At 48.2% G+C, this 12,755-nt stretch overlaps 2 protein-coding genes across 2 annotated transcripts; one reads left to right on the plus strand and one right to left on the minus strand.

The window, feature by feature from the left end:
• Positions 1-1,272: 1,272 nt before the first annotated feature.
• On the plus strand, positions 1,273-8,445 carry LOC123061904 (tubby-like F-box protein 1). The gene is made up of 4 exons (XM_044485189.1): positions 1,273-1,715; positions 3,108-3,195; positions 4,265-4,394; positions 7,557-8,445. Exons 1-4 carry the CDS (start codon positions 1,425-1,427, stop codon positions 8,113-8,115), a joined length of 1,068 nt encoding a protein of 355 aa, XP_044341124.1. The 5' UTR covers positions 1,273-1,424; the 3' UTR covers positions 8,116-8,445.
• Positions 8,446-8,743: 298 nt separating this feature from the next.
• LOC123061905 (uncharacterized) lies at positions 8,744-9,467 on the minus strand. Its single transcript, XM_044485190.1, has 2 exons — positions 9,176-9,467; positions 8,744-9,070 (listed from the first exon to the last, which is right to left on the minus strand). The coding sequence occupies exons 1-2, from the start codon at positions 9,312-9,314 to the stop codon at positions 8,955-8,957; spliced, it is 255 nt and encodes an 84-aa protein (XP_044341125.1). The 5' UTR covers positions 9,315-9,467; the 3' UTR covers positions 8,744-8,954.
• Positions 9,468-12,755: the final 3,288 nt, after the last annotated feature.

Below are 12,755 nucleotides of genomic sequence, written 5' to 3' on the forward strand. Positions count from 1 at the left end.
CTTTGGTACCACCTGAAGCAGCACAAGGTTGTGGACGAACAAATCCACATTGCTGCTACAAAGTGTACATCACAAGCGTTGAAGGAACTACTTCAACATGTTGCCCTAGATATCGCTCTAGACGTGAATATAGGTCGATATGGCCGCAAGAGTTCAATTCAAAACTCCCAGGGACAATATCTACTCCAAGATCTCATATAAGAACACCAAGTTCAATTATATGTATAGTGGGGCTACATAGTCTGGTTCAAAACTAGAGGTGATGATCTCTATTTATAGAGCTTTGGAAAGTCTTCACATCTCACTTCTACTTATAGTTAGAACACTATAGAGAATATTACTTAAGATTCACCATTCTACTCATAGCTAGAAGACTCTAAAAAACAATATATAGGGTTAAGAAAAAAAAGAAACACTATATTAGAGTAGAAGTATCTAGAGTAGCAAACATTTATTTTTCCTTTCCTCATCTATTGTTCCTCGTCAGGCTCCCATGGCACGTGCTATTGCTTCAAAAGGTCAGCGACCACCGTTGCTAGACGGAGGGCGGTGTTGCGTGACATTGCATGACGGCGACTGATGAGAGGGCGTCATCGACTGCTGCAAGGCCTCGTCGTTGTAGAGGCGACGATGCACGGTGATGATAATGCCATGTTGTGTTGTGACAACAGTGTTGTGATGCAATGACGATGATCATGTGTCGCGACCACTGCAACAATGACTAGGGTGACAAGCGCAACATCGACCATGTTGTGAACGACTGAGAAGGGACGTGCAACCACTGCAACGATGACCGTGTTGCAGGGCGACGAGTGCAAGATCGATAATGCAGGGGAAGAGGCCTATGCTCCACGTGAGTCTGAGTCTCTTTCTACCTTTGCTCCTTACGTGAGACAAATCGAACAACTGAAAAGGGACGTGCGATCACTGCGACAACCATGTTGCAGGGCAGCGCTAACAATTGAGAAGGGACGGGGCTGCCACGGTAACCTGACAAAGTGAATTCAATGGCTCACACATAATGCATCGGACAGACATCGAATTGACCGACTTTCTCAGGAAATCAGCCGGTCGACACATAGCACGCACCCACCTCCGAATGTTGGTCGCATATGTTGATGACGTGGCCTTAAGAAAAAAACAACTTGCACGGTGATGAAAGTGTGTGTGTGGTTGTTTCACCACTGTGATAATACGGAAAAGGAAAGAAATGAAAGAAAGGCCACGCACCACATTGATGAGTGGTCACTGTACCTGTCCGCCCGCTAGATCCACTTTTCCAGACAAGTACTCCATCATCTTCTCCCCATCGCCCAACGCGGTTTTGATTACAGTTGGAAGAAAGAAAAGCAGAAAAACCAAGACCGACGAAAGAGCCCCGCGACCTAGTGGGGAGGCAGTACAGTGGTGGGCGGGCGGAAGATATGCCTCGGGAGGAGCCGGCGGCGGCCGAGGTCTCGGAGGTGGCGGAGATGGGGGAGGAGAAGGAGGACGGGCAGCCGGAGGAGCAGGAGGAGAGGTGGGCGCGCCTGCTGCCGGAGCTCCTCGCGGAGGTGGTGCGCCGCGTCGAGGCGTCCGGCGGCGAGCGCTGGCCGGCCCGCAAGGACGTCGTCTCCTGCGCCTGCGTCTGCCGCCGCTGGCGCGACGCCGCCGTCGCCGTCGTGCGGCCGCCCGCGGTGTCCGGAAAGATCACCTTCCCGTCCTCGCTCAAGCAGGTGAGAACGGGAGCTTGTGCCCTCATACCCGTAGATTGGTAGGGGTCTCTGCTTCCGGTTCGGTGTGTGGTGGTGCAGGGCTGTGGAAATCCCCATTCCAAACTTAAGTTTTTAAGGAGGAACTTATGATGCGATTTCCCCCCTTTCGATCCGTAAATTTTTCCAAGGTTCCTCTCCGTTGAGATAGGGCATCCGATTGCGGCACTTTTGACTTCCGTGTGAAGCTTGAGCGACAAATTTCACCCCTGCCTATACATCAGGTCCATTAGTTCTTTCCATAGATGCTAATAACGTTGCTTGTTTGCGCGATTTGGAAATGGGATAGATTCACGTGAAGTCACTGTTGAGGTAGGGCATCGGATTACGGAAATGGGATAGACTCACGTGAATTCACAGGGAACAATTCAGTTCCTGCAGGAAATGGGATAGTCTCCCGCCAATCAATGAGGTCCTTAATCGTTCTTGTACTCCCTCCGTTCACAAATATAAGATGTTTTAACTTTTTGTGAATTGGATGTATATAGACGCGTTTTAGTGTGTTTGTTCACTCATTTCAGTCCTCATGTAGTCCATATTGAAATATCTAAAACATCTTATACTTGTGAACGGAGGGAGTACCATTTTAGATAAAAGTGCCATAACCCTATTCTCGCTGATCTTATGGTGCGAAGGGCACCACACCGTCTGATCAGCCATGCAGCGGTTTGCGTACTGTGTCGATGGAGCACACCATGACATCACATGAAAGTGGGGTGCTGCTGCATGCGGCGTGCCGCAGCCTGGTTAAGCTGTATGCCATACCAAAGAAGTGTGCGTGTATAAAGTACACCCGCGCTCTCATTCTTAGTTCTGGGGATACTAAATTTGGTGTATTTCGGTGGGTGGTTTCAATTAAGGTTGACCTGTTGGTGTGTTGACGATCAGAAAATTTGGCTTGCATATTTTTGTCATGCCCCTGCAAAGAGAGACTCGATTAATTGGGTTTTTAATGGCAAGGCTTCCAAAATCAGAAATTCTGTCTTGCCTATTTCGAGTAGCATAGGGCGTGTTTGGATGGTGGCCAAAACCTACCCTACCAATAATTTGGTCATCGCTAAAAATTCGGTCTATGTTTGGATGGCTTTTGTCATGCCAATGCTTCTCTGTCCATTCTAGATCACTTTTCTAGCCAATGTTCGCCAATTTATGGGCTGGAAAAAACTCCACCAAAAATTTGGCTAGCCAATTATTTGATACGGCCAAGCTAGGCTAAAACCAAATGTACCTGTAGTTTTCATACGTGTCTACTGAAGCTAGTTTTCCGAGGGATTAATTTTTCTTTACTTGGGACTTAGTGCAGAGTTTTCTTATGCAGCATCTGTATGCCTAATCTTACAACATGTTGTCAAACAGCCAGGGCCAAGGGAGTTCCCAATGCAGTGTTTTATCAAGCGGAATAAGAAGAACTCTACGTTCTACCTCTACCTTGGCTTGACAACTGGTAAGTTTATCTGATGGGTGCCTTGATTTTCTCATATTTATTTTATGTTGCGTATACATTTGGGCTTGTGGACCAGGGACACTTTCAGCAAGAAATATATTGAAGAGTTAGCAATGGTTTAGCCGAAAACCTTAGCTTATAAGAAGCTTGGTCTAAGAGACTGAAGCTTCTTTTTTTTTTCATCTAAAAACGAGGCAGATGGCATTCTTTTTCTTGGATTATTATGCTGCCTCCTTTTGGATCTCACTCAATAAGGCTTTAATTGGAAGCGTGCCCACTTGTTTCTTCTAGTCAATTCTGACTTTTCAGTTATCATTATTTTGCATCTGCATTGTTTTTGCTTGTGTAGTCTCGTCTCATACATATTGCTTCCTGGCACTCAACTAGTAATCAAACCAACTCAAATGCATCTATGTTAGGTTTTCATGGCAAAGCGGTAATTTGCATCTGTATGCATTATTGCAATTAAACTGGGATCGTCAGGAGACATGTGTGAACTGGCTAATAAAATTGAACCTGCAGAAATCCACTGAATTCTGGACTAAAATTGTTACTGTGTGTTGGAATAACCCTAAGTTTTCAAATAAAAAAATAATGGACGGTGCTGCTCATTATTTGGATTGGTTATTCAAAGGGTTTCGTTCAGTCATCCCTAGGACTTGAGCATCTTTTGGAGCTAGAATCTAAATCTCAAGATTTTCCTCCGGTCTTTCGGAGCTTGGATAGTTTTACGAGATTAGTGGCAGTAATATTACTTGGAATATCCCACTTGATCTTTGTTACTACCTGTAACACTCAGGTGCATAGGCAGTAGAATGTACATGTTCATGTATTTATAGAGCACCAATTTTCTCAACCAGTTCCTTACTCTCATCTGCTCAAGGATGAAGTGTGTTGTGTGGCTATATGCTATCATTAGTTTGCCTTAAATGGATATTCTATGGTTCTACCAGTTACCATGTGATGTCCCTTACAATTTGTTATACTGTTCGTAATGTCATTTAACCATTGTCACTATAAAATGTGCCTGATGATATAGTTTAATATACATATTGTCTGCGTCTGACAGCTACTGTAGATAAAGGGAAGTTTCTCATGGCCGCAAGAAGGTTTAGGCGTGGCCCCCATACCGAGTACATTATATCCCTTGATGCTGACGACTTGTCACAAGGGAGCAATGCATATATGGGGAAACTGAGGTGAGAATTCTACATGGCTGCACTTACATTAACCTGCCATGCTATTTTTATGTATCCTGCTAAGTGTTTAAATTGGATGAAGTAATATATTTGGTGCAAATATGGAACACAAAAGTGGGTTTTGATTTATGGAACACACTTAGGTCCTCAGCGCTATAAAACCCATTAGAGAATGTTTTTTTTTTGTGGAAAAGGAGGATAAACCCCCGGCCTCTGCATCAATCGATGCATGCAGCCTTCTTTATTAATTATTCCACAAAGGTCTGACAAAAACGCACATCAATCCACCCGAAACCACCACTCACACCTACAAACTCGATAATGTGGAGTGCTCTCACTCCCCATATCTAAAACCGGTGTTGTCACCAATCCATCCACATAACGTATCGGGACCAACATCCGATGCAGCAGACCTAAAGCGCACACCAGATGCACACGCTTTAGAAGCCGCCATCATCATCGGACCACTAACCCATTCAGGAGAGAGATCCGCATTATCCTTGCCAGTCCGGACATCCGTTGACGCCACCACGGCTCCCAACGGCGCCACCGCCCTGCGCTCATCCGTTCAGACGCGAAGACTCTGGAAGACTGTCGTGCGTAGCACCTGCCAACTAGGCATGACTCAGCGTAGCACCTGTCGGCCAGGCATGACTTGACAGCTCCACCAAAGCTCCGTGCAAGACGAAGCCGCTCCACCTCCTGCCTCTGCCATCCAGCGCTACTCCACAAACAATGCTCCCAAGAGAGAAACGGCACCGTAGTACCGCCATTGTCCGATCTGGAAGACCAGATCCTAGGGTTTCCCCTGAAGCAATGCCCATCACCAGCAACCGTCAAGGACTCACACAGTGCCCACCACCACTCAGCCCTCAAGGCGACGGCTTCAGGAAGGTCACGACGTCAAGGACGCCGCCGCCGCCCACCAGAGAGGGTTTTCACCTGAGAGGCGGGTAGGGGGGAAGTAGAGGAGCAGACGTAGATCGACGTCTCCAAGAAGAAAAGCGGCACCCTTGAGCGTCGTGCTCGGTGCGGCCGACCGGGGCCGACCAAGGGGTTTCCCCCAATCTGGTTCTCCTCCACCAGCTTCACCAGCGGCCACCGGCCAGGGTCCCGGCAAGCCGCGCCGGCACTGCCAGGACCCCGCAAGAGAGAAGCACACCGATCAGGGCCGGAGGACAGCGGCCAGATCAGGCGGCGCCGGCCGCTAGAGCAGCCACGCCAGGCCCTGGTCCAAGGAAGATCCGTCGGCCGTCCGACCAGACCACCGGCACCATGCCAGCCCCGCCGCTCGCCGTAGCACGGAGGGGCCTCGCCGGAAGGGCCGCCGTCCCAGATCCAATCACTCTCCAGCGCAAGGCGAAGCAGCAAGGGCCCCGCTGCCGTAGTCCCCGGCTGCGCCATGGGCTTGCCCGGCGCCAACCTCATGCGGCAGCGAGGGAGGTCGCCCCCAAGTCGCCCGAGAGCGCTAGACTCCGGGGTGGATGGAGAGAGGGTGAAGAGAGGGTTTCGGATCTAGTCTCTGTTGTGAAGGAGGTGGCCGGAGGCAGGAGATCAGGCGGCGGCGGCGGCAGAGCTCTCTCCCGTTGCGGGGGAGGAGGATCGCTCGTCAGAGCAGTCAATCCAACCATTAGATAATGTAGTACTACAGAGTTTCAAACTTGGAGTTAGTACCACTTCTTCACTCTGTATCTTCTCCATTGAGTTTGAATGCTAGTAATATGATTCAGAGGTCAAAGATGCATCGTTTACAATAATGCAAAGCAAACCTTTTGACCTGGTGGCATGCCTAAGGTGCCTTATTCATCCCTTTGTCACATGAAACCCACTGCATCCTTGAAATTTTGTGATGGTCTGCTGAAGTATTTACACTGTGTCTTGAGACTCTAAACTTTTGATCTTTGCCCTTTTGGGAGTGTGCAAGCTATTCCACTTTTATGATTGCTTCACATTTGCTGTTTCTTATGGTCCTTTAAAATTTATTTTCTGGGTCCTGAGGATCTCTTTTTATTCTATCTCTCTTTTATATTATCATTAAGGGAAAAGTCCATTTTACTGATCTCAAGTATCGTGTTTTTCTATAAACCTCTCAAGTCTGTGTTTTACTTAGCCCCCTGAAGCGAGGTTTGAAGGCGGTATTGTATATTGCGGCAATGTCACTGATTTGAGGGTATGTGTGGTTTCATGGTTTGTGTCCAAAACCTAACCTACCAATTTTTTGGTCCTTGTTTGGATGGTTTCCGATATTTTTGCATGGCCATTCCCCATTGCCCTCTCAGTTTATTTTTCTTGCCAACATTGGCCCAAGCCGCCCAACCATGGGTAAGCAAAACCTTTGGCTAGCCAAATGTTTGGTGTCGGTGAGCTTTGGCTTAAACCAAACATACCCTGAAGGAAATTTCTCCTATGCGGTATCTATCTCTTCTCTCACCTGCCACCTCCATGTAGAAAAACCAAATCAGATTAGTCCCTTTTCCTGTTCATCTTCCCCCACGTGCTGGAGGTGGAGGAAGAGTGCTTCCCCAAAATTTATTTTCCTCTTTCTCTCTTCGACATGTTGCCGCCTGCTCTGTCTCCAACCTGGCCTCGTGCATGTCTACTTCCTCTTTGTGCCAGCCCAATCAAGACCAAGACTCCCAGCCATGCCTCATGTGCGTAAAAGTAGTCATCAGAGACACGTACATGGGTTGGCCTTGTGATCCATGATCAGCTGTCTTAAAATACGTTTGGTTACTGGCATTAGGCTTTGGCCAAACACGGGTGAATGGGTGATAATTAAATATCACTCCGATCAAGATGAACTCTTCCTAGAAAGTGGGGCAGTTATAGTAGTACGAACAAAAGTATATTCAGACTGACATGATGTAGGGAGTAACTATTGTTATTACTAAGTATCTTCAGTATGGTCCGCACCTATTGGTATTTTTATTCTGAAAAATAATCATCATGTGTCCTCGCAACTGGCTGCTGAAGTGTTGAGGCGATTACTTTACCAACTTTTTGGAATTTGATTTCACCATTTCAGTGTCCTAGTTTAGGTTATGTCACCTCCCTATCCCTATGTTTGGTTTCTGTTTGCATTACTGAAAATTTGGATTACTAATTATATGTATTTGATTCTTTTACTCGGTGATATAATTGTGCTTCTTCTGTAACCTGTAGATCTGATTTTTGGGGAACAAACTTCAAAGTATATGATAGCAAGCCACCACATGATGGCGCTAAAGCATCAAGTAGTCGATCTAGTCGGCGTTTCGGAAGTAGAAGAATAAGCCCCCAAGTATCGGCGGGCAACTATGAAGTCGGGCAGCTTTCATACAAATACAACCTGCTCAAATCCAGAGGCCCCAGGAGGATGTATTGTGCACTCGAGTGCGCTTCACCTCAAGAGACCTGGGAAAACGCCCTCAAGACAAAGTTCCGGAAGCCCATGGGCACCACGGTTTTAAGAAACAAAGCTCCCCGCTGGCACGAGCACCTGCAGTGCTGGTGCTTGAACTTCCATGGGCGGGTAACAGTTGCGTCCGTCAAGAATTTCCAGCTGTCCGTTGCCGCTGACCCCAATGACCCTGCTGGCTCCAGGGATGAGGAGACGGTGCTGCTGCAATTTGGTAAGGTCGATGACGACATCTTCACGATGGATTATCGGCAGCCACTGTCGGCATTTCAGGCCTTTGCCATCAGCCTCAGCAGCTTTGGCACCAAGCTGGCTTGTGAATAGAGCGATATGGTGATGCTCGCAGTATCACCGCTTTGGTTGTCGCAGTGGATGCATTCCACGAGTCTTGTTGCGTCTCGGTAATTCGGCGTTTTCTTCCTTTTTTTTTTTAGTTTGATGTCGATGTGCTATATGTTTGTATCATGAGCATGTATACAAGAAAAATGTATGGTTCGGTGAATGTATTTAGTTCCAACAAGGGAATTGTGCTGTATAAAGTTTCACCCAAAACTGAAGTGAAAACCCAGGGTTCTAATGTAAGTACATAGTGTTGTGGTGAAGTGGGACTTTCTCCTACCTGCACGTCAGCTGAGGAGAAAGATGAAGCGGAAATCTGGTAGAAGTCTTTAATTTAAGTAAGGTGTTGGGGTAGCTGTACAGATGATCTGATACAGTCCGCCCTAAACGGGGAGTTTAATCCTGTCTCCATCAACACCAACTTTGCTGTAGGAAGATCGTACAGCAAGCGACAATTCAGAGATCCATCATGCATGCTTGGAACGGCAGCCATTTTCCACCGGAGACGAAAGCGACAGGATGAGCCCATCGTCATACTTTTCCGTAACGAGCCTGAGAGTCAAACCAAGCAGGGATCGAAGGTCCGTCTCACTCCCAAAATGTGGCAAAAGGCTTCAGGAATACAACCGTGATTCACTATAGCCATAGTCACAGCCATGTTCTTTCATCACCACAAGAAAAGGAAGGCCTAACAAGCGCGCATGATACTATCACCGTGCGTGCGTGTTCTTCCATCAGCGAGAAGCTGAGAAGGGAAAAGAAGGAAAGGAAGGCTTCTACTTCTAGCTATGGTCTCTCCGACGAGGGGCGGCGCCGGTATACTCCTAGTCGTCGGCGGTGCTGCTGGCCCTCCCGACCTCCGCCTCCAGCATCTCCATCTGCTGCTCCAGCAGCCTCAGCCTCCGGTTCATGCGCTCCAGCCTCTCCCGGGCCGCCTCATCTGCATACCGGATTTCGTAATTTCGTATACAGTCAACGATTTCGTGCACCTATACTATACAGTGCTAGACATGTTAGATCGATCGAGGAGGCGATTGGTGTTCACCTAGCTGCACGACGAACTGCGACGCGGCCACCTCCGCCTGCCCGCCGTCGGCGACGACGGTGCTGGCGCCGGCGAGGCCCGCGCCGTCTGCTCGGGCCTTCGACGTCGTCGGCGACCCATTGTTTCTCCTCCCGAGCATGGCTACGTATACAGTCTGATACTCTTGGATCGCACGGACCGGCCGGCTTATTGGTGCAGTGGCGAGTTGTGACTGGTTGGAAGAGACGCGCCTGACTGCTGGAAGCCGACCGACCGGCCGGCCTTTTATTCGCGCGGGGAGACTTGGGGGAGGGGCCGCCTTGCCTTGGCGGAGAGGTCACCGCGACGATGATTCATGGAGCTCGGGCCGGGTTCCTCGTGTTGAAATATGAGATGGGCCTAGAGCTCATATGATAATTTCAGATTTGATCTCTAAAGACCCATGTAGGTGGCATGATAAGGTGGTGGGAAGTTTAGTCCCACCCCGAAAATGAAAGGAGAGTTGGAGTGGTTTATAAGGGATTTTCTTCCTCATGCTATTGAAGCTTCAGAAGAGATGAGGCCCTTGCACATTCCTCTTTGTCACGCCTCGTCACGACGCGTCGGGCCGGGCCGGGGGTTGCGGGATTGAGCCGAGCTGAGCTCACTCCTATGCGTTCCTTTTTGCCGGTCAGGAACGGAGAGTCTTTGACAGGTGGGGCCACGATCTGAGACGTCGGATCGTGGGCTACCGACTTGGACGTGGGTTCGGCCCACGTCTCTCCACGCGCAGCCGCACATATATATGTGGGGAGCTGCCAACCATAGCCGCCACGAAACAGAACGCATCTCCGCCTCCACGCCCGCGTCGTTCCTCTGCTGCTGCTGCCGCCGGCGACTCCGTCCCGTTCACCGCGTACACGGTTGACGGGAGAGCAGGCCTCCGAAACCCCACCTCTCCGGATCCTGTACAGGAGAGGGGCGATTAGGTTTTTGGGTAGCGACTACGCGATTGCTCGCTTCTATTCATCTACGTCCACATCACCTTCGTCATCACCATGTCGACCGACACCGACCGTGCCGCCGCTGAGAAGGTCGAGGCCGACAAGAAGGCCGCCGAGGATGTCGCGGCTATTGCCGCCGCCACCGCCGCCGCATGGCCGATTGGAGTGTATACATCGTTTATCCCTCTCATGTTTCTTTCTGTTGTAGCAGTACTAGCGATATGTGTAGATGTTTCTACTATATGCGTAGTACGTGCTCTGTTAGATCGTAACCAGTGTGTTATTAATACTGTCAATGTCATGCTCATGATTTATTCATGGATTAATTTAATTGAAAAACTGCCTATTTTCTTATCAATCCAAAAACCTAATCTGTGTAGGAGTTTTTCGAATTCTGGTTTTGCTACTGCACTGAAACCGTCGCCGTTTACGGGGACGTACTTTAAGCATTGGCAGACTAAAACCACCTTATGGCTCACTGCCATGAACGTGTTCTGGGTCGCCGGTGTGACTCCCACAGGAACGATCGCTCCTGATCAGGAGAAGGCGTTCAAGGAGGCCACTGTCGTGTTCCTCGGGGCAGTTCTGAGCGTGATTGGAGATAAGCTGGTTGATGCATATTTGCATGTGCGGTCTGCCAAGGACTTGTGGGAGGCGCTCGAATCTAAGTTCGGGGCTGCCGATGCAGGGAGCGAGATGTATATTATAGAGCAGTTCCATGATTACAAGATGGTTGAAAACCGTCCTGTATTGGAGCAGACTCATGAGATAATATGCATTGTTAAGGAGCTTGAGCTTCTTAAGTGCGAGTTACCGGGCAAGTTTGTCGCGGGCTGCATAATCGCTAAGCTTTCCAATTCCTGGAGGAACTTTGCCACCACTCTGAAACATCAGAGGCATGAATTCTCCGTGGAGGATGTCATTGGCCATCTGAGTGTTGAGCAGAATTTAAGGGCAAATGACTCGCACGGAAAAGGGGTCGAAGGAACTTCTGTGACCAACATGGTGCATCAGAAGAACTCCAATTCCCACAAGTCCAAGGGAAAGAACGGTGTCCAACAGAGTGCCGACTTTAAGAAGAAGGGTAAGAAGACCTTCAAGAAGAACAAGAAGGATGAGGACTGCTTTACTTGTGGTTCGCTTGAACATTGGGCCAACAAGTGCCCAAACAAGTATAAGAAGCAAGGGCAGGACTCCAAGTCTGTCAATATGATTGTGAGCAACAATGAGAGTGGTGCATCTGGGTACGGTAATTTATTTGTTGTATTCTCAGTTTGGCCGTCCACCGATTGGTGGGTCGACACAGGTGCAGGTGTTCATGTGTGTGCTGACATTTCATTGTTTTCTTCTTACCAGGCCATAGGTCACGGGTCCGTACTGATGAGGAATGGCACGAGTGCTTCTGTTCTTGGTGTTGACACGGTCGATCTAAAGTTTACTTCGGGAAGGATCGTGCAGCTGAAGAACGTGCTGCATGTCCCCGCCATCAAGAAGAACCTCGTTAGTAGCTCCCTTCTATGTAGAGAAGGGTTTAAGTTGATATTCGAGTCTAATAAATTAGTTGTTACGAAATATGGACTATTTGTTGAAAAGGGTTATGAATGCGGAGGCATGTTCCACCTTTCTCTTGCAGATCTATGTAATAAAGTCGTGAACAATATTCATTTGAGTGTTAATGAATCTGAAGTATGGCATTCACGTCTTTGTCACATTAATTTCGGTGTTATGACGCGGCTAGCAAAATCGAATTTAATCCCGAGTTTCACTTTAGCCAAAGGTTCTAAGTGTCATTCGTGTGTGCAATCTAAGCAACCTCGCAAGCCTCACAAGGCAGCAGAGGAGAGACACTTGGCGCCACTGGAACTCATACATTCTGATCTTTGTGAGATGAATGGTGTGTTGACTAAAGGTGGAAAGAAATATTTCATGACTTTGATAGATGATTCCACTAGATATTGCTATGTGTATCTGTTAAATACTAAAGATGAGGCTCTACACTACTTCAAAATCTATAAGGCAGAAGTTGAGAATCAACTTGAAAAGAAAATTAAACGAGTCCGATCAGATCGTGGTGGAGAGTACTTCTCGAAAGAGTTTGATGCCTTTTGTGCGGAACACGGCATTATTCACGAGAGGACGCCTCCTTACTCACCCCAGTCAAACGGGGTTGCCGAGCAGAAAAACCGTACTCTAACTGATTTGGTTAACGCCATGTTAGATACGCCGGGTTTATCCAAGGCATGGTGGGGGGAGGCTATAATGACATCATGTCATGTCCTGGATAAAGTTCCGACAAAGGATAACGAGATCACTCCTTACGAGAAGTGGACCAAGAGAAGGACAACATTCTCGTACTTACGTACCTGGGGCTGCTTGGCGAAAGTTAATGTGCCGATCCCCAAAAAGCGTAAGCTTGGACCAAAGACTGTGGACTGTGTTAATTTGGGCTACGCTATGAATAATGTTGGCTATAGATTTCTAGTAGCGAAATCTGAGGTACCTGACATGAAAGTCGGTACAATTATGGAGTCTAAAGATGCTACATTCTTTGAGGACATTTTTCCCATGAGAGATGTACAAAGCACTTCTAGACAGGAATCTGAAGAGACTCCTGAACC

Source organism: Triticum aestivum, chromosome 3A (genome assembly GCF_018294505.1).
Source record: "Triticum aestivum cultivar Chinese Spring chromosome 3A, IWGSC CS RefSeq v2.1, whole genome shotgun sequence".
Taxonomy (NCBI): domain Eukaryota; kingdom Viridiplantae; phylum Streptophyta; class Magnoliopsida; order Poales; family Poaceae; genus Triticum; species Triticum aestivum.